The 21,929-nt window shown below is 40.5% G+C and overlaps 1 protein-coding gene across 1 annotated transcript in view; it reads left to right on the forward strand.

Annotated features, from left to right (window-relative positions):
* Positions 1–21,446, forward strand: part of RNF31 (ring finger protein 31) — a 61,637-nt gene extending 40,191 nt beyond the window's left edge. Inside the window, exons 17-22 of the mRNA XM_071420921.1 lie at positions 1,621–1,735; positions 5,847–5,965; positions 13,314–13,448; positions 14,444–14,726; positions 16,858–16,954; positions 20,248–21,446. Of these exons, the coding sequence (XP_071277022.1) occupies positions 1,621–1,735; positions 5,847–5,965; positions 13,314–13,448; positions 14,444–14,726; positions 16,858–16,954; positions 20,248–20,488 (990 nt within the window). The 3' untranslated portion in view covers positions 20,489–21,446. The remainder of the gene's footprint in view (positions 1–1,620; positions 1,736–5,846; positions 5,966–13,313; positions 13,449–14,443; positions 14,727–16,857; positions 16,955–20,247) is intronic.
* The last annotated feature ends 483 nt before the right edge of the window (positions 21,447–21,929 follow it).

A 21,929-nucleotide genomic window follows, 5' to 3' on the forward strand; every position in this document is an offset into this window, starting at 1 on the left:
TTATACTGGTTTATACTGGTTTGGGGGCTGGGGGTACTGGTTTGGACTGGGAGGGAACTGGGAGGGACTGGGAGGGACTGGGAGGGACTGGGAGGGAGTTAAAGGGTTAAAAATGGGGAAAATTGGGAAAAAAGGGAATTTAATGACCATATATGGGCATGGGTGAGTGGTGGGAGGAGCTTGAGGGTGGTGGGAGGGGCTTACAGGTGGTGGGAGGGGTTTGATGACCATATATGGGCATGGGTGACTGGTGGGAGGGGTTTAAGAGAGGTGGGAGGGGCTTAAGGGTGATGGGAGGGGCTTAAGGGTGGTGGGAGGGGTTTAGTGACCATATATGGGCAGTAAAGAGCAGTGGGAGGGGTTTCATATTGGTGGGAGGGGCTTACAGGTGGTGGGAGGGGATTAAGGGTGGTGGGAGGGGTTTGATGACCATATATGGGCATTAAAGAGCAGTGGGAGGGGATTAAGGGTGGTGGGAGGGGCTTAATGACCATATATGGGCATTGAGGGATGGTGGGAGGGGTTTAAAGGGTGTGGGAGGGGCTTAATGACCAAATATGGGCATTAAAGAGCAGTGGGAGGGGTTTAAGAGAGGTGGGAGGGGCTTACAGATGGTGGGAGGGGTTTGATGACCATATATGGGCAGTAAAGAGCAGTGGGAGGAGTTTCATATTGGTGGGAGGGGCTTACAGGTGGTGGGAGGGGATTGTTAACCATATATGGACATGGGTGGGTGGTGGGAGGGGTCTTAGGGTGGTGGGAGGGGCTTAATGACCATATATGGGCATTGAGGGATGGTGGGAGAGGTTTAAGCGAGGTGGGAGGGGCTTAATGACCATATATGGGCATTGAGGGATGGTGGGAGGGGTTTAAAGGGTGTGGGAGGAGTTTAATGACCATATATGGGCATGGATGCGTGGTGGGAGGGGTTTAAGGGGGTGGGAGGGCCTCAAGGGTGGTGGGAGGGGTTTGATGACCATATATGGGCATTAAAGAGCAGTGGGAGGGGTTTAAGGGTGGTGGGGGTGGCTTAAGGGTGGTAGGAGGGGCTTGATGACCATATATGGGCATGGGTGAGTGGTGGGAGGGGCTTAAGGGTGGTGGGAGGGGCTTAAGGGTGGTGGGAGGGGCTTAATGACCAAATATGGGCATTGTGGGATGGTGGGAGGGGATTAAGGGTGGTGGGAGGGGCTTAATGACCATATATGGGCATTGAGGATGGTGGGAGGAGTTTAAAGGGTGTGGGAGGAGCTTAATGACCATATATGGGCATTGAGGGCTTGTGGGTGGAGTTTGAGGAGTGTGGGAGGAGCTTAAGGTTCATGGGAGGAGCCTAAACCTGGTCAAAGCTGTTTGATGACCATATATGGGTATTAAAGACCAGTGGGAGGGGTTTTAGAACAGTGGGAGGAGCTTGACATTCATGGGAGGGGCTTGATGACCATATATGGGCATGGGTGAGTTTTGAGGTCGTTTTTGTCCCGTTTTGGGGCCGTTTTTTGGGATTTTGGGGTGGAATTTTTTGGGGAAATATTTTAAAAATTCCTCTCCTCATTTTGGGGCCATTTTGGGGCCGTTTTGGGGCCGTTTTGGGTTCGATTTTAACCCTTTCTTCCCCAGTGGGATCCCCGCCACGCCTCCATGTCCTGCGCTGATTTTGGGGCCTGGCTCCGCTCCAGGGACCCCCCGGGACCCCCCCAGGGATTGGGGGCGTTCCTGGGAGAGGCCGGGATCGGTGAGAAAAACAAAAATGAAAATTTTGGGGCAAAAAATGGGGATTTTGGGAAAATTTGGGGGAAAAAAAGGGAATTTTTTTGGGGGGAAAAATCTGAAAAATTGGGGTTTTTTAAGGGTGAAAATGGGGTTTTTATGGGGAAAAAAAGGGAATTTTGGGGGGAAATTGGAGGTTTTGGGGTGGGAAAAATTGAGGAAAATTTGGGGGAAAATTGGGGATTTTTGGGGGGAAAATTGGGGAAAATTTGGGGAAAATTGGGGATTTTGGGGGGAAAATTGGAGGTTTTGGGATGGGAAAAATTGAGGTTTTTGGGGGGGAAATTGGGGAAAATTTAGGGGAAATTGGGAATTTTTTTTGTTGGAAAAATTGGGAATTTTGGGGGGGGAAATTGGGGAAAATTTGGGGTAAAAATTGGGGAAAATTAGGGGGAAAATTGGGAATTTTTGGGGGGAAAAATTGGGGAAATTTGGGGAAAATTGGGAATTTTTGGGAGGGAAAAATTGGGGAAATTTGGGGAAAATTGGGAAATTTTTGGGGGGAATAAATGAGGAAAATTTGGGGGAAATTGGGAATTTTTCGGGGGGAAATTGGGAATTTTTTGGGGGGAAAATTGGGGAAAATTTGGGGGAAATTGGGGATTTTTTTGGTTGGAAAAATTGGGAATTTTGGGGGGGGAAATTGGGGAAAATTTGGGGGAAATTGGGAATTTTTGGGAGGGAAAAATTGGAGGTTTTGGGATGGGAAAAATTGAGGTTTTTGGGGGGAAATTGAGGAAATTTGGGGAGAAATTGGGAATTTTTTGGGGGAAAAATTGGGGAAATTTGGGGGAAAATTGAGGATTTTTTGGGGGAAAATTGGGGAAAATTTGGGGGGAAAATTGGGGAAAATTTGGGGGAAATTGGGAATTTTTTGGGGGAAAATTGGGGAAAATTTGGGGAAAATTGGGAAATTTTTGGGGGGAATAAATGAGGAAAATTTGGGGGAAATTGGGAATTTTTCGGGGGGAAATTGGGAATTTTTTGGGGGGAAAATTGGGGAAAATTTGGGGGAAATTGGGGATTTTTTTGGTTGGAAAAATTGGGAATTTTGGGGGGGGAAATTGGGGAAAATTTGGGGGAAATTGGGAATTTTTGGGAGGGAAAAATTGGAGGTTTTGGGATGGGAAAAATTGAGGTTTTTAGGGGGGAAATTGGGGAAATTTGGGGGGAAATTGGGAATTTTTGGGGGGAAAATTGGGGAAATTTGGGGGAAAATTGGGGATTTTTTGGGGGGAAAATTGGGGAAAATTTGGGGGAAAAATTGGGGAAAATTTGGGGGAAATTGGGAATTTTTTGGGGGAAAATGGGGGAAAATTTGGGGAAAATTGGGAAATTTTTGGGGGGAATAAATGAGGAAAATTTGGGGGAAATTGGGAATTTTTCGGGGGGAAATTGGGAATTTTTTGGGGGGAAAATTGGGGAAAATTTGGGGGAAATTGGGGATTTTTTTGGTTGGAAAAATTGGGGAAATTTGGGGGAAATTGGGGATTTTGGGGGGAAAAATTGGGGACAAATTAGGAATTTTTAGGGGGAAAAATTGGGGAAAATTTGGGGGAAAATTGGGATTTTTTGGGGGGAAAATTTGGGGAAAATTTGGGGGGAAATTGGGAATTTTTTGGGGGGGAATAATTGGGGAAAATTTGGGGGAGAAATTTGGGGTGAATTTTAGGGAAAATTTGGTGAATTTTGGGTGATTTTCCTGAAAATTTTGGGGTAAATTTTGTTGAGTTTTGGGGTGAAATTTGGGGGTCATTTTGAGGCATTTTGGGTCATTTTTGGGTAGTTTTGAGCAACTTTGGGGTGAATTTGGGATCATTTTTGGGGTGAATTTTTGCCATTTTTGGGTTAAATTTGTGTAATTTTTGGGGTGATTTTGGGTCATTTTTGGGGTCATTTTTGTGTCCATTTTAGGTCAATTTTTGGGTCATTTTTGGGGTGAATTTTTGATCATTTTTGGGTCATTTTTGTGTCATTTTTGGGGTGAATTTTTGCCATTTTTGGGGTGAATTTGTGCCATTTTTGGGGCGATTTTGGGCTCATTTTTGGGTCATTTTTGGGTCAATTTTGGGTCAATTTTTGATCATTTTTGGGGTGAATTTGGGATCATTTTTGGGGTGAATTTTATGTCATTTTTAGGTCATTTTTGGGTCAATTTTGGGTCAATTTTTGTGTCACTTTTGGGGTGATTTTGTGCCATTTTTGGGGTGAATTTTTGATCATTTTTGGGGTGAATTTGGGATCATTTTTGGGGTGATTTTGTGTCATTTTTGGGGTGAATTTTTGCCATTTTTGGGGTGATTTTGTGTCATTTTTGGGCTGACTTTGGGCTCATTTTTGGGTCCATTTTGTGTCATTTTTGGGATGATTTTGTGTCATTTTTGGGTTGATTTTGGGCTCTTTTGGGCTAAATTTGGGGTCATTTTTGGGGTGATTTTGTGTCATTTTTGGGCTGACTTCAGGCTCATTTTTGGGTTAAATTTGTGCCAATTTTGGGTCCATTTTGTGTCATTTTTGGGGTGAATTTGGGATCATTTTTGGGCTGAATTTTTGCCATTTTTGGAGTGAATTTGGGATCATTTTTGGGTCCATTTTGGCTCATTTTTAGGCTGACTTTAGGCTCATTTTTAGGGTGAATTTGGGCCATTTTTGGGGTGAATTTTTGATAATTTTTCGGGTGACTTTTGTCTTTTTTTGGGTGAATTTGGGCTCATTTTTGGGTCCATTTTTGTGTCATTTTTGTGTCAATTTTGGGTCAATTTTTGATCATTTTTGGGCTGAATTTTTGCCATTTTTGGGGTAAATTTGGGATCATTTTTGTGTCATTTTTGGGTCAATTTTTGGGTCATTTTTGGGGTAAATTTGGGTCATTTTTGGGGTGAATTTTTGCCATTTTTGGGGTGATTTTGTGTCATTTTTGGGTCATTTTTGTGTCCATTTTAGGTCAATTTTTGGGTCATTTTTGGGTCAATTTTTGATCATTTTTGGGGTGAATTTTTGCCATTTTTGGGTCCATTTTGTGCCATTTTTGTGGTGAATTTTTGATCATTTTTGTGGTTAACTTGTGTCATTTTTGGGGTCATTTTTGGGTCAATTTTTGGGTCATTTTTGGGGTGATTTCTGTGATTTTTGGGGTGATTTTGTCGTCATTTTTGGGTGATTTTGGGATCATTTTTGGGGTGAATTTTTGATCATTTTTGGGTCATTTTTGTGTCATTTTTGGGGTGAATTTTTGCCATTTTGGGCTAAATTTAGGGTCATTTTTGGGGTGATTTTGGGCTCATTTTTGGGTCAATTTTTGATCATTTTTGGGGTGAATTTGGGATCATTTTTGGGGTGAATTTTTGATCATTTTTGGGGTGAATTTGGGATCATTTATGGGTCCATTTTGTGTCATTTTTGGGGTGAATTTTTGCCATTTTTGGAGTGAATTTTTGCCATTTTTGGGTTAAATTTGGATCATTTTTGGGGTTAATTTGGGTCATTTTTGGAGTCATTTTTGTGTCATTTTTGGGGTGAATTTAGGATCATTTTTGGGTCATTTTTCTGTCCATTTTAGGTCAATTTTTGGGTCATTTTTGGGTCAATTTTTGATCATTTTTGGGGTGAATTTTTGCCATTTTGGGCTAAATATGGGGTCATTTTTGGGGTGATTTTGGGCTCATTTTTGGGGTTAATTTGGGTCATTTTTGGGCTGACTTTGGGCCTATTTTTGGGGTGATTTTGTGTCATTTTTGGGTCATTTTTGTGTCCATTTTAGGTCAATTTTTGGGTCATTTTTGGGTCTATTTGTGTCAATTTTGGGTCAATTTTGATCATTTCTGGGGTGAATTTTTGCCATTTTTGGGGTCATTTTTGGATCAATTTTGGGTCAATTTTTGATCATTTTGGGGTGAATTTGTGTCATTTTTGTGCCATTTTTGTGTCCATTTCCCCCCATTTCCCTTCCCTTTCTCCCGCCCGATTCCGGCTCCGATTTCTCCATTTTCCCTCCGTTTTTTCCCATTTTTTTTTTACAAATCCCCCCAATTTCGTTCAGTTTGGGGTAAATTGGAGCCTTTTTGGTTGTTTTGCAGCGTGTCCCCAGTGTGGGCAGCGCTTTGCCCTGGCCAGGGGGGGCTGTTTGCATTTCCAGTGCTCCCAGTGCCGGCACCAGTTCTGCTGCGGCTGCGGGGCCCAGTTCCACCAGCCCAGGGTGAGCCCCAAACTGGGACGGACTGGGAACAAACTGGGAGGGACTGGGAGGGACTGGGAACAAACTGGGAGGGACTGGGAGGGACTGGGAGGGACTGGGAGGGACTGGGAGGGACTGGGAGGGGGGAAAAAGGGGAAAAAAGGGGAAAAAATGGGGGAAAAATGGGGCAAATATGGGGGGAAAAACGGGGGGAAATGGGGGAAAATTGGGGGGGAAATGGGGGAAATGGGGATTTGGGGTTACTGGTTTGGACTGGGTTATACTGGGAGGGACTAGGAGGGGGAAAATGGGGGGGAAATGGGGGGAAAATGGGGAAAAAGGGAAAAATGGGGGGAAATGGGGGGAAAATGGGGAAAAAGGGAAAAATGGGGGGAAATGGGGGGAAAATGGGGAAAAAGGGAAAAATGGGGGGAAATGGGGGAAATGGGGAAAGAAAGGGTTAAAATGGGGGGAAATGGGGATTTGGGGTTATACTGGTTTGGACTGGGAGGGACTGGGAACAAACTGGGAGGGACTGGGAGGGACTGGGAGGGGGAAAATGGGGGGGAAATGGGGAAAAAATGGGGAAAATTGGGAAAGAAAAGGTTAAAAATGGGGGAAAAGAAAGGGTTAAAAATGGGGAGAAATGGGGATTTGGGGTTACTGGTTTGGACTGGGAGGGACTGGGAGGGGGAAACATGGGGAGAAATGGGGGAGAAATGGGGGAAAAATGGGGGAATGGGAAAGAAAGGGTTAAAAATGGGGAAATGGGGAAAATGGGGAAAATGGGGAAAAAAGGGTTAAAATGGGGGAAATGGGGATTTGGGGTTACTGGTTGGGACTGGGTTATACTGGGAGGGGGGAAAAGGGGGGGAGAATGGGGGAAAAGGGGGAGAAATGGGGGGAAAATGGGAAAGAAAGGGTTAAAATGGGGAAAATGGGGGGAAATGGGGATTTGGGGTTACTGGTTTGGACTGGGAGGGACTGGGAGGGACTGGGAGGGACTGGGAGGGGGGAAAATGGGGGGAAAATGGGGAAGAAAGGGTTAAAAATGGGGAAAATGGGGGGAAAAAAGGGGGGGAAATGGGGAAAAATGGGAAAGAAAGGGTTTAAAATGGGGAGAAATGAGGGACAAATGGGGAAAAATGGGGAGAAAATGGGGGAAAATTGGGGGAAATGGGGATTTGGGGTTACTGGTTTATACTGGGAGGGACTGGGAGGCAGGAAAATGGGGGAAAAATGGGGGGAAATGGGAAAGAAAGGGTTAAAAATGGGGAAGAAATGGGGGAAATGGGGGAAAAGGGGGAAATGATTTGGGGTTACTGGTTTATACTGGGAGGGACTGGGAGGGGGAAGAATGGGGGAAAAATGGGAAAGAAAGGGTTGAAAATGGGGGAAAATGGGGGAAAATGGGGATTTGGGGTGACTGGTTTGGACTGGGTTATACTGGGAGGGACTGGGAGGGGGAAAATGGGGGAAAAATGGGGGGAAATGGGAAAGAAAGGGTTAAAAATTGGGATTTGGGGTTACTGGTTTGGACTGGGAGGGGGAAAAAAGGGGAAAAATGGGGAAAATGGGGAGAAAATGGGGGAAAAATGGGGAAGAAAGGGTTAAAAAATGGGGAAAATGGGGGAAAATGGGGATTTGGGGTTACTGGTTTATACTGGGAGGGGGGAAAATGGGGAGAAATGGGGGGGAAATGGGGAAAGAAAGGGTTAAAAATGGGGATTTGGGGATACTGGGTTATACTGGGAGGGACTGGGAGGGGGAAACATGGGGAGAAATGGGGGAAAATGGGGATTTGGGGTTACTGGTTTATACTGGTTTATACTGGGAGGGGGGAAAAGGGGGAGAGATGGGGAAAAAATGGGGAAAAACCAGGAAAAATGGGTAAAGAAAGGGTTAAAAATGGGCAAAAAAAGGGGGAAAATGGGGAAATAAAGGGTTAAAAATGGGGGGAAAATGGGGATTTGGGGTTACTGGTTTGGACTGGTTTGGACTGGTTTTGGGTCAATTTTGGGTCAATTTTTTTCTCATTTTTGGGTCATTTTGGGTGATTTTTATGTCAATTTTTAGGTCCTTTTAAAGTGAATTTTTTGTCAATTTTGGGTTCTTTTAAGTCATTTTTTGGGTTAATTTTGGGTCATTTTTGGGTCAATTTTAGGTTCTTTTAAAGTGATTTTTTTCTCAATTTTGGGTCATTTTTTGGGTCGTTTTTATGTCAATTTTTAGGTTCTTTTAAAGTGATTTTTGGGTCAGTTTTGGGTTATTTTAAAGTGATTTTTTGGGTTAATTTTGGGTCATTTTTGGGTCTTTTTTATGTCAGTTTTGAGGTTTTTAATGGGATTTTTGGGGTCAATTTTAGGTCATTTTTATCTCATTTTTGGGTCAATTTTGGGTCATTTTTATGTCAATTTTATGTCAATTTTAGGTCCTTTTAAAGTGAATTTTTCTCAATTTTGGGTCATTTTTGGGTCAATTTTATGTCAATTTTTAGGTCCTTTTAAAGTGAATTTTTCTCAATTTTGGGTCATTTTTGGGTCAATTTTATGTCAATTTTTAGGTTCTTTTAAAGTGAATTTTTCTCAATTTTGGGTCATTTTTGGGTCAATTTTATGTCAATTTTTAGGTTCTTTTAAAGTGATTTTTTTGGGTTAATTTTGGGTCATTTTTATGTCAATTTTTAGGTTATTTTAAAGTGAATTTTTTGTCAATTTTGGGTCATATTTATGTCGATTTTGTGTCAAGTTTTAGGTTATTTTAAAGTGATTTTTTGGGTTAATTTTGGGTCATTTTTGGGGCAAATTTTGGGTAATTTTTAGGCCAATTTTGGGTAATTTTTATGTCAATTTTAGTCTATTTTAATGTGATTTTCTGGGTTAATTTTGGGTCATTTTTGGATCAATTTTGGGTTATTTTAAAGTAATTTTTGGGTTAATTTTGGGTCATTTTTGGGCAAATTTTGGGTCTTTTTTGGGCCAATTTTGGGTCATTTTGGTGTCAATTTTGATGTCAATTTTAGGTTATTTTAAAGTTGATTTTTGGTTAATTTTGGGTCATTTTGGGGTCAATTTTCCGTTATTTTAAAGTGATTTTTGGGGTTAATTTTAAGTCATTTTTGTCTCATTTTTCTGTCAATTTTGGGTCATTTTAATGTCAAATTTGCATCAATTTTGGCTCATTTTAAAGCGAATTTTTTGTCAATTTTGGGTCATTTTTATGTCAATTTTATGTCAATTTTTAGGTTATTTTAAATTTTTTTTTTGTCAATTTTGGGTCATTTTGGGGTCAATTTTCCATTATTTTAAAGTGATTTTTGGGGGTTAATTTTAAGTCATTTTTGTCTCATTTTTCTGTCAATTTTGGGTCATTTTAATGTCAAATTTGCATCAATTTTGGGTCATTTTAAAGTAATTTTTTTGTCAATTTTAGGTCATTTTTATGTCAATTTTTAGGTCCTTTTAAAGGGATTTTTTGGGTTAATTTTGGGTCATTTTTGGGCCAATTTTGGGTCATTTTTAATGTGATTTTGGGTGATTTTTAATGTGATTTTGGGGGTCAATTTGGGGTCATTTTTGGGTTAATTTTAGGTTATTTTTAAGTGATTTTTTGGGTTAATTTTGGGTCGTTTTTGGGTCATTTTTATGTCAATTTTATGTCACTTTTTAGGTTCTTTTAAAATGATTTTTGGGTCAATTTTAGGTTATTTTAAAGTGATTTTTTGGGTTAATTTTGGGTCATTTTTGGGCCAATTTTGGGTTATTTTAAAGTGAATTTTTTGTCAATTTTGGGTCATTTTTATGTCAATTTTATGTCAATTTTTAGGTTATTTTAAAGTGATTTTTTTGGGTTAATTTTGGGTCATTTTTGGGTCAATTTTGGGTTATTTTAAAGTGAATTTTTTGTCAATTTTGGGTTATTTTGTGTCAATTTTATGTCAATATTTAGGTCCTTTTAAAGTGATTTTTTGGGTTAATTTTGGGTCATTTTTGGGTCATTTTTATCTCATTTTTCTGTCATTTTTGGGTCATTTTTTAGGTCAGTTTTGAGGCTTTTTAATGTGATTTTTTGGGTTAATTTTAGGTCATTTTTGGGTCATTTTTGTGTCCATTTTGGGTTATTTAAAAGTGATTTTTTGGGTCAATTTTGGGTCATTTTAATGTCAAATTTGTGTCACTTTTGGGTTGTTTTAAAGTGAATTTTTTGTCATTTTTGGGTCATTTTTGGGTCAATTTTGGGTCATTTTCGTGTCAATTTTAATGTCAATTTTAGGTTATTTCTAAGTTCATTTTTGGGTTAATTTTGGGTCAATTTTGGGTCCATTTTGGGTCATTTTTTGTCAATTTTGGGTTATTTTAAAGTGAATTTTTTGTCAGTTTTGGGTCATTTTTATGTCAATTTTATGTCAATTTTTAGGTAATTTAAAGTGATTTTTTGGGTTAATTTTTGGGTCAATTTTGGGTCATTTTAATGTCAAATTTGTGTCACTTTTGGGTTCTTTTAAAGCGAATTTTTTGTCAATTTTGGGTCATTTTTATGTCAATTTTATGTCAATTTTTAGGTTCTTTTAAAGTGATTTTTTAGATTAATTTTGGGTCATTTTTGGGTCAATTTTGGGGTTTTTTAAGTGATTTTTTTGTCAATTTTGGGTCATTTTTGGATCAATTTTGGGTTATTTTAAAGTAATTTTTGGGTTAATTTTGGGTCATTTTTGGGGCAAATTTTGGGTCTTTTTTGGGCCAATTTTGGGTCATTTTGGTGTCAATTTTAATGTCAATTTTAGGTTATTTTAAAGTGAATTTTTGGGGTTAATTTTGGGTCATTTTGGTGTCAATTTTCCATTATTTTAAAGTGATTTTTGGGGTTAATTTTGGGTCATTTTTGTCTCATTTTTCTGTCAATTTTGGGTCATTTTAATGTCAAATTTGCATCAATTTTGGGTCATTTTAAAGTAATTTTTTTGTCAATTTTAGGTCATTTTTATGTCAATTTTTAGGTCCTTTTAAAGGGATTTTTTGGGTTAATTTTGGGTCATTTTTTGTGTCAATTTTGGGTCATTTTTAATGTGATTTTGGGTGATTTTTAATGGGATTTTGGGGGTCAATTTTGGGTCAATTTTGGGTTATTTTAGGTTGATTTTAATGTCAATTTTATGTTATTTTAAAGTTGATTTTTGCCTCAATTTTGGGTCATTTAATGTGATTTTTTGGGTTAATTTTAGGTCGTTTTTATCTCATTTTGGTGTCAATTTTGGGTCATTTTAATGTCAAATTTGCATTACTTTTGGGTTATTTTAAAGTGAATTTTTTGTCAATTTTGGGTCATTTTTATGTCAATTTTGTGTCAATTTTTAGGTTATTTTAAAGTGATTTTTTGGGTTAATTTTGGGTCATTTTTGGGTCAATTTTGGGTTATTTTAAAGTGAATTTTTTGTCAATTTTGGGTTATTTTGTGTCAATTTTATGTCAATATTTAGGTCCTTTTAAAGTGATTTTTTGGGTTAATTTTGGGTCATTTTTGGGTCATTTTTATCCCATTTTTCTGTCATTTTTGGGTCATTTTTTAGGTCAGTTTTGAGGCTTTTTAATGTGATTTTTTGGGTTAATTTTAGGTCATTTTTGGGGCAAATTTTGGGTCTTTTTTGGGCCAATTTTGGGTCATTTTAATGTCAAATTTGTGTCACTTTTGGGTTGTTTTAAAGTGAATTTTTTGTCATTTTTGGGTCATTTTTGGGTCAATTTTGGGTCATTTTCGTGTCAATTTTAATGTCAATTTTAGGTTATTTCTAAGTTCATTTTTGGGTTAATTTTGGGTCAATTTTGGGTCCATTTTGGGTCATTTTTTAGTCAATTTTGGGTTATTTTAAATTGAATTTTTTGTCAGTTTTGGGTCATTTTTATGTCAATTTTATGTCCATTTTTAGGTAATTTTAAAGTGATTTTTTTTGGTTAATTTTGGGTCAATTTTGGGTCAATTTTCCTTTATTTTAATGTGATTTTTTGGGTCAATTTTAGGTCATTTTAATCTCATTTTTGTGTCAATTTTGGCTCATTTTTTATGTCAGTTTTGAGGTTTTTAAATGTGATTTTTTGAGTCAATTTTTGGTCAATTTTGGGTCAATTTTGGGTCGATTTTTGGGTCAATTTTGCTTCTTTTTTTTCTCATTTTTGGGTCAATTTTGGGTGATTTTTATGCCAAATTTTAGGTTCTTTTAAAGTGAATTTTTTGTCAATTTTGGGTCATTTTTTGTCAATTTTGGGTTATTTTAAAGTGAATTTTTGGGTCAATTTTGGGTTATTTTAAAGTGATTTTTTGGGTTAATTTTAGGTCATTTTTGGGTCATTTTTGTGTCAATTTTGGGTTATTTAAAAGTGATTTTTAGGCTCAGTTTTGGGTCATTTTTTTGGTATTTTTGCCTCAATTTGGGCTCATTTTCCTGTGATTTATCAGGGACAATTTTGGGTCATTTTATGTCAATTTTGGCTCCTTTTAAATCTGATTTTAATCTTATTTTAACACCATTGTAATCTCACATTAATATCACTTAAATACCATTTAAATCCCATTTGAATAGCATTTGAATATAATTTTAATATAATTTAAATCTAATTTGAATATATTTTTAATATAGTTTAAATCTAATTTGGATATCATTCGAGTCTTAATTAAATATAATTTTGATGTAGTTTAAATCTCATTTGAATATTATTTGAATTTCAATTAAATCTAATTTGAATATAATTACATCTTATTTGAATCTCATTTGAATATAATTTTAATATAGTTTAAAGCTCATTTGAATCTCATTTGAATCTCATTTGAATAGAATTTTAGCATCGTTTAAATCTCATTTGAATCTCATTTGGCTATAACTTTAATATAATTTAAATCTAATTTGAATATAATTTTAATACAGTTTAAATCTCATTTGAATATAATTTAAATTTAATTTGAATATAATTTTAATATCGCTTAAATCCCATTTGAATCTCATTTTGATATAACTTTAATATAATTTAAATCTAATTTGAATATAATTTTAATATAGTTTAACTCTCATTTGAATATCATTTGAATCTCATTTGAATATAATTTTAGTATCATTTAAATCTCATTTGAATCTCATTTTTATATAACTTTAATATAATTTAAATCTAATTTGAATATAATTTTAATACAGTTTAAATCTCATTTAAATGTAATTTAAAATCATTTGAATCCCATTTGAATCTCATTTGAATCTCATTAAAATCCCGTTTTTCGCCCTTTTCTCCCCCGTTTTTCGTCCGATTTTCACCAAATTTTTTTTGTTTTTCCCCAAATTTTCTCCCCTTTTTTCTCCTCTCCCCCTCCCCCACCCTGGTGGCAGAGCTGCCCCTCCCCCCAGTGCCCCCTGTGGGGGTCCCTGCACGGGCACCACCCCCGCGATTGCCTCTTCTACCTCAGGGACTGGGAGCCGCCCGGCTGCAGGGCTGCTGCAGGTCAGGGCTGGGAGGGGGATAATGTGGGGGGGAAAGGGTTAAAAATGGGGGAGAAAGGGTTAAAAATGGGGAGGAAATATGGGGGATAAAGGGTTAAAAATGGGGGGGAATGGGGGGGAAATGGGGGGGGAAATATGGGCGATAAAGGGTTAAAAATGGGGGAGTAAAGGGGGAAAAATGGGGGCGAAAAATGGGGACGAAAAATGGGGGAAATATGGGGAATCAAGGGTTGAAAATGGGGGGAAAATGGGAGAAAAATGGGGGGAATTGGGTGAAAAAAGGGGGAAAAAATGGGGGAAATTTGGGTGAAAATGGGGGAAATAGGGGGGAAAATATGGGGATAAAGGGTTAAAAATGGGGGGAAAATGGGGGGGAAATATGGGGGAAATATGGGGAATAAAGGGTTGAAAATGGGGAATATTGGGTGGAAAATGGGGTGAAAAATGGGGGAAAATTGAGTGAAAAATGGAGGAAAATTGGGGGAAAAATGCGGGAAAATTGGGGGGGGAAGGGGGAAAAACTGGGGGAAATATGGGGAATAAAGGGTTAAAAATGGGGGAAAATAGGGGGAAATGGGGAATAAAGGGTTAAATTGGGGGGAAAATGGGGTGAAAATTGAGTGGAAAACTGGGTGAAAATTTGTGGGGAAAGTGGGGGGAAATGGGGAATAAAGGGTGGAAAATGGGGGAAAAATGTGTGGGAAATGGGTGGAAATTGGGGAAAAATTGGGGAAAAAACGGGGGGGAAATGTGTGGGATATGGGGGAAAATTGGGGGAAAATGGGGGGGGAATGGGGGAAAAATGGGGAATAAAGGGTTAAAAAATGAGTGAAAATGGGGGGAAATTGGGGGGAAATTCGGTGAAAAATGTGTGGAAAATTGGGGGAAAAACGGGGGACAAATATGGGGAAAATGGGGGGAAATTGGCTGAAAATTCGGTGGAAATTCGGTGGAAATTAGGGGGAAAAGTGGGGGAAAATGGGGAAAATGGGGTGGAAACTGGGGAAACAAAGGGTTAAAAAGGGATTGGGGGTTACTGGTTTGAACTGGGACCAACTGGGACCAACTGGGAGGGGATTTGGGGGCACTGGGAGGGAGTGAAAGGGTTAAAAATGGGGAAAATGGGAATTTTGTACTGGTCCATATTGGTTTATATTGGTCCATACCGGTCTGTACTGGTCCATACTGGTCTGTACTGGTCCATACTGGTTTGTACTGGTCTCTCCCCCCTCAGTCTGGGAACGTCGCCTTCGAGACGGAGCCGCCTCCTGATGCACCCCCCAACCCCACTGGTTTGTACTGGTTTATACTGGGAGACCCCAAAATCCCCAATTTTCCCCCAATTTCCCCCCAAAATTCCCAGAATTCCCCCAAATTCCCCCAATTTCCCCCCCCAAATTCCCTTCAAAAATTCCCCAAAAATTCTCATTTTTTCCCCCCAAAATTCCCAATTTTTTCCCCATTTTGCCCCAAAATTTCCCTTTTTTTCCCCCTAAATTTCCCATTTTTTCTCCATTTCCCCCCAATTTCCCCCCAAATCCCCAATTTTTTCCCCCAAAATCCCCAATTTTTCCCCAAAATTCTCCCCAAATTTTCCATTTTCCCCCCATTTTACCCATTTTCCCCATTTTTATTCTTTTGCCCAATTTCCCCGGTTTTTACCCCATTTCCCCCCTCAAAATCCTCGATTTTTCCTCAAAATTTTCCCCAAATTTTCCAATTTTCCCCCATTTTTCCCCCCCAAAATCCCCAATTTTCCAATTTTCCCCCCATTTTCCCCTCAAAATTTCCCATTTTTCCTCCATTTCCCCCCCAATTTCCCCTCTCAAAATCCCCGATTTTTCCCCAAAATTCTCCCCAAAATTTCCATTTTTCCCCCATTTTTTCCCATTTTTCCCCCCAAAATTTCCCATTTTTCCCCCATTTTCCCCCCCAATTTCCCCCCTCAAAATCCTTGATTTTTCCCCAAAATTCTCCCCAAATTTTCTGGTTTTTTCACCATTTTTTCCCCATTTTCCCCAAAAATCCCCATTTTTTCCCCATTTTTCCCTCAAAATTCCCCATTTTCCCTCCATTTTCCCCCATTTTCCCCCATTATCCCCCAAAAAATTCCCTTTTTTTTTCCATTTTTCCCCCCAATTTCCCCCCCAAAATCCCCAATTTTCCCCCAAAATTCTCCGCAAATTTTCCAGATTTTCCCTACTTTTCCCCAAAATCCCCATTTTACCCCCCAAAATCCCATTTTTTCCCCATTTTCCCCCATTTTTTCCCCAAAATTTCACATTTTTCACCCATTTTCCCCCATTTTCCCCTCAAAATTTCCCATTTTTCTCCATTTTACCCCCCAAAATCCCCATTTTGCCCCCCAATTTCCCCCCTCAAAATCCCCAATTTTTCCCCTCAAAATCCCCAATTTTCCCCCAAAATTCTCCCCAAATTTTCCATTTTCCCCCCATTTTCCCCATTTTGATTCTTTTGTCCAATTTCCCCGGTGTTTCCCCCATTTCCCCCCTCAAAATCCCCATTTTTTCCCCCAGTTTTCCCCCAAAATTTCCCATTTTTCCTCCATTTCCCCCCAATTTCCCCCCTCAAAATCCTCAATTTTTCCCCAAAATTCTCCCCAAATTTTCCAATTTTTTCCCCATTTTCCCCTCAAAATTCCCCATTTTTCCTCCATTTTCCCAAAAAAATTCCCATTTTTCTCCATTTTTCCCCCCAATTTCCCCCCTCAAAATCCTCAATTTTTCCTCAAAATCCTCCCCAAATTTTCCAATTTTTCCCCATTTTTCCCCCATTTTACCCCCCAAAATCCTCATTTTTCCCCCCAAAATCCCCGATTTTTCCCCAAAATTCTCCCCAAATTTTCCAATTTTTCCCCATTTTCCCCAAAATCCCCATTTTTTTCCCCAAAATTTCCCATTTTCCTCCATTTTTCCCCAATTTCCCCCCCCAAAATCCTCGATTTTTCCTCAAAATTCTCCCCAAAAATTCCCATTTCCCCCCATTTTCCCCTCAAAATTTCCCATTTTTTCTCCATTTTACCCCCCAAAATCCCCATTTTGCCCCCCAATTTCCCCCCTCAAAATCCCCAATTTTCCCCCCCAAAATCCCCAATTTTCCCCCAAAATTCTCCCCCAATTTTCCATTTTCCCCCGATTTTCCCAATTTTTCTTCTTTTGCCCAATTTCCCCGGTTTTTACCCCATTTCCCCCGTCAAAATCCTCGATTTTTCCTCAAAATTCTCCCCAAATTTTCCAATTTTTCCCCCATATTTCCCCCCTCAAAATCCCCAATTTTTCCTCTAAAATCCCCAATTTTTCCCCCCAAAATCCCCAATTTTTCCCCAAAATTCTCCCCAATTTTTCCATTTCTCCCCCATTTTCCCCATTTTTATTCTTTTGCCCAATTTCCCCGGTTTTTGCCCCATTTCCAGGCCGGTGCCCGGTGCAGGAGCAGAAGGAGGTCGGGGTCACCCTGAGGGACGAGGCCTGCGGGAGGGACACGGCCCCGGGCCACGCCGGCCTCTGCAGGTCAGTGCTGGTTTTGGGGCAAATTCCTGCGATTTTGGGCAAATTTGGGTCATTTGGGGCAAAAATGGGCATTTTTGGGGCATTTTCAGGCTTTTTGGGGGGATTTTTTGGGGATTTTTTGGGGTTTTTTGAGGCATTTTTGGCGCCATTTTGACTTCCTGGTCCCTCAGGACTCACTCAGGGACGTTTATGGCGTCATTTTTTGAGGCAATTTTGAGGCAAATTTTGGCAAATTTGGGTCATTTGGGGCAAAATTGGGCATTTTTGGGTCGTTTTGGGGCTTTTTTGGGGATTTTTTGGGGGGTTTTTTGGGGATTTTTTGGGGGGTTTTTCTGGCAAATTTTGAGGCATTTTTGGCGCCATTTTGTGTTCCTGCTCCCCTCAGGGCTCACTCAGGGACTATTTGGGGTCATTTTTTCAGGCAGTTTCGGGTAAATTTGAGGCAAATTTGGCCAAATTTGGGTCATTTGGGGCAAAATTGGGCATTTTTGGGATTTTTTTCGGGCTTTTTTGGGGATTTTTGGGGGATTTTTTTGGGGGCTTTTCTGGTGATTTTTGGCGCCATTTTGTGTTCCTGGTCCCTCAGGGCTCCCTCAGGGACGATTTAGGGTCATTTTTTTCAGGCAATTTTGGGTAAATTTGAGGCAATTTTGGTCAAATTTGGGCAATTTCCAGCAAATTTGGCATTTCTTGGGTCATTTTCGGGCTTTTTTGGGGATTTTTTTTGGGCTTTTCTGGCGATTTTTGCAGCATTTTTGGCGCCATTTTGAGTTCCTGGTCCCTCAGGGCTCCCTCAGGGACGTTTTGGGGTCATTTATTTGGGGCAATTTTGGGGTAATTTTGGGCAATTTTGAGGCAATTTTGGTCAAATTTGGGCAATTTCCAGCAATTGTGGCATTTTTTTGGGTCATTTTCGGGCTTTTTTTGGGGATTTTTTTGGGGTTTTTCTGGCAATTTCTGAGGCATTTTTGGCACCATTTTGAGTTCCTGCTCCCTCAGGGCTCACTCAGGGACGTTTTGGGGTCATTTTTTGAGGCAATTTTGGGTAAATTTGAGGCAAATTTGAGGCAAATTTTGGCAAATTTGGGTCATTTGGGGCAAAATTGGGCGTTTTTGGGTCGTTTATTGGGATTTTTTGGGGGATTTTTTGGGGGCTTTTCTGGCGATTTTTGAGGCATTTTTTGGGGCCATTTTGACTTCCTGGTCCCTCAGGGCTCCCTCAGGGACCTTTTGGGGTCATTTTTTGAGGCAATTTTGAGGAAATTTTGGGGCAATTTTGGGCAAATTTGGGATTTTTGGGATCGTTTTCAGCCATATTTGACAATTTTGGGTCATTTTGATGGGATTTTTGTTCATTTTTGGGACATTTTGGGGATTTTTGGGCCATTTTGGGGTCAGGGTCCCCCTGCGGGAGGGACACGGCCCCGGGCCACGCTGGCCTCTGCAGGTCAGTGCTGGTTTTGGGGCAAATTCCTGCGATTTTGAGGCATATTTGGGTCATTTGGGGCAAAATTGGGCATTTTTGGGGCATTTTCAGGCTTTTTTGGGGATTTTTTTGGGATTTTTTGAGGCGTTTTTGGAGCCATTTTGAGTTCCTGCTCCCTCAGGGCTCACTCAGAGACGATTTGGGGTCATTTTTTGAGGCAATTTTGGGTAATTTTGGGGCAAATTTGGGCAAATTTGGGCAATTTTGGGATTTTTTAGAACTTTTTGGCAATTTTTGACATTTTTTGGCGATTTTTTGGACATTTTTTGGCAATTTTTGGGGTTTTCTGACCCATTTTGAGGTCATGGTCACTCACCGATCACTTGTGGTCATTTTGGGGGAATTTTGGGCAAATTTGGGCAAATTTGGGAATTTTTTGGGATTTTTTTGTCTATTTTTGGGTATTTTTTGAATTTTTGGGTCATTTTGGATCATTTTTCAGTCATTTGGGGTTTTTTGGGGCTGTGCTCACTCAATGGTCACTTCTGGGTCATTTTTGGGCAATTTTGGGACATTTTGAGGTAATTTTTTGGTCATTTTGGGGTAAATTTTTGGTAATTTTGGGTTTTTCAGGGTTGTGGTCACAGTGTCAATCACTGCTCAAATTTGGGTCTTTTTGGGCATTTTTGGGCCATTTTTTGGGGTATTTTTGGGTCATTTTGGGTTTTTTGGCTTTGTGGTCACTCAGGGGTCACTCATGGTCATTTTGGGGCCTTTTTGGGGGGGATTTTTGGGGCATTTTTGGGTATTTTGGGGTTTTTCGGGGTTGTTCCCACTGTGGTCACTCACTGGTCACTTTTGGGTGATTTTTTGGCAAATTTTAGGGGATTTTTGGCATTTTTGGGAATTTTTTTGGGTCATTTTTGGGTCATTTTTGGTTGTGCTCACTCTGTGTCATTTTGAAGATTTTTTTGAGGGTTTTTGGGTCATTTTTGATCATTTTGGGGTTCTGGTCACTCAGTGGTCATTCAGGGGTATTTTGGGTCACTTTGGGGCAATTTTGGGTCATTTTTGGGTAATTTGGGGGGGATTTTTTGGCCATTTTGGGACTGTGGTCACTGCTCAGTACTCACTCATTTTTGGCTCATTTTGAGGCATTTTCTTTGTGTTTTGAGGCATTTTTGGGGCATTTTTCCAGGGATTTTTGGGGCATTTTTGGGTATTTTGGGGTTTTTTGGGGTTGTTCCCACTGTGGTCACTCACTGGTCACTTTTGGGTGATTTTTTGGCAATTTTTAGGGGATTTTTTGCATTTTTGGGAATTTTTTTGGGTCATTTTGGGTTGTGCTCACTCTGGGTCATTTTGAAGATTTTTTTGAGGGTTTTTGGGTCATTTTTGATCATTTTGGGGTTCTGGTCACTCAGTGGTCATTCAGGGGTATTTTGGGTCACTTTGGGGCAATTTTGGGTCATTTGGGGGGGGATTTTTTGGCCATTTTGGGATTGTGGTCACTGCTCAGTACTCACTCATTTTTGACTCATTTTGAGGCATTTTCTTTGTGTTTTGGGGCATTTTGGGGGGATTTTGGGGTTGTGCTCACCGCGGTCACTCAGGGCTCGCCACACCGAGCCCTTGGCGTCCCTCATAAACCGGCACGGCCTGGACGTGTCCCTCATAAACCGGCACGGCCCCGCTCCTCTCTATGACCGGAACTACTCTATGGTCACTGCGGCCATTTTAGCAACTCTATGGTCACTCCGGCCGCTCTATGGTCACTGTGGCCGCTCCGGCCACTCTGTGGTCACTGTGGTCACTCAGTGGTCACTGTGGTCACTGTGGTCACTCAGTGGTCACTGTGGTCACTCAGGGCTCACTACACCGAGTACCTGGTGTCCCTCATTAACCGCCACGGCCTGGATCCCGCTCCTCTCTATGACCGGGCCGAGCTCCGCGCCGCCGCCGAGCGCCACCTGGCGGCCGGGAGGAGCCAGCGCCTGCCGGGCGAGAGCGAGGCCGAGCACGAACTGCGCATGCGCCGCCTGCTGGAGGAGGAAGCGCCCGTCCGGCCACGCCCACAAGGGGCGGGGCTGAGAGGGATATGGAAATGAATGCCCATATATGGGGAAAATGACCTTATATGGGAAAAAAGACCTTATATGGGAAAAGTCCGGGCGTGAGGGGGAAGAGGGAATTTTCGGGCATTTTGGGGATTTTTTTGTGTAATTTTTGGGGGTTCTGGGGGAAATTTTGGGTGGTTTTGGTAATTTTAGGATAAGTTTAGGGTAATTTGGGGGGATTTTTGGGTGGATTTGGGGGAATTTTGGGTCATTTTGTGGGTTTTTGGGGTCATTTTGGGATATTTTAGGGGAATTTTGGGATATTTTTGGGTAGTTTTACGTAATTTTTAGGTTTTTTGGGGTCGCTTTGGGGGAATTTTGGGTAATTTAGGTACTTTTAAGTAATTTTGGGGTAAATTTGGGTCATTTTGGGGTCATTTGAGGGGGTATGTGGGGGAATTTTGGGGCAATTTTGGGTAATTTTGAGGGGTTTTTTGGGGCATTATTGGCAGCTTTTTTGGGTCATTTTGGGGCAATTTTGGGGGATTTTAGGTCACTTTGGGGCATTTCCAGGAGCACTTTTCAGGGCATTTTTGGGTCAATTTGAGGGAATTTTGAGTAATTTTGGGCGTTTTGGGATAATTTTGGTTCATTTTGTGGCTTTGGGGCCATTTTAGGACAGTTTTGGGGCAGTTTGGGTCATTTTTAGTCATTTTGGGGGTTTTCGGGTCATTTTTGGGTCATTTAAGGGCAATTTGGGGCTGTTATGCAAATGAGGCTGCCATATATGGTAAAAATGACCATAAAAGGTAAAAATGACCATAAAAGGAAACGAACACCGGGAAAAGGGTGAGGGTAGAGCAGTTTATGCAAATGAGAAACATCAAAAGAATTAATGAATGCAAATTAATCGTGTTTTCATGCAAATAAAATTTATTTGGTAATAATGGTAAAGGTTTGGTTGAGCCACGCCCACTTTTATGCAAATAAAGCTTGCAATGGTCACCGGTGTGAGAGCCACGCCTTTTATGTTAATGAGGGCCGTATATGGGAAAACATCACCTGGGACACCCAAAATCACCAAAATTCACCCCAAAAACCTCTCAGGGAACCCCCAAATCCCCCAAATTCCCTCATAAATCCCTCAAAACCCCTCAGGAACCCCAAAATTCCCCAAATTCACACCAAAATCCTCTCAACCTCACTCGGGACCCCCAGAATTCCTCAAATTCCACCCAAAATCCCTCAAGGACCCCCAAAATCCCTCAAATTCTCCTCAAATCCCATCCAGGACTCCTAAAACGCCTCAGGGACCCCCCCAAATCCCTCAAATTCCCCCCAAAAAATCCCTCAAAATTCCTCAGGAACCCCCAAAATCCCTCAAATTCCCCCCAAAAATCCCTCAAAATTCCTCAGGAACCCCCAAAATCCCTCAAATTCTCCCCAAATCCCCTCAAACCTCACCCGGCACCCCCAGAATCCCTCGAATTCC

Source organism: Agelaius tricolor, unplaced genomic scaffold, assembly GCF_023055355.1.
Source record: "Agelaius tricolor isolate 1412-34295 unplaced genomic scaffold, bAgeTri1.0.p SCAF_173, whole genome shotgun sequence".
In the NCBI taxonomy this organism is placed as follows: domain Eukaryota; kingdom Metazoa; phylum Chordata; class Aves; order Passeriformes; family Icteridae; genus Agelaius; species Agelaius tricolor.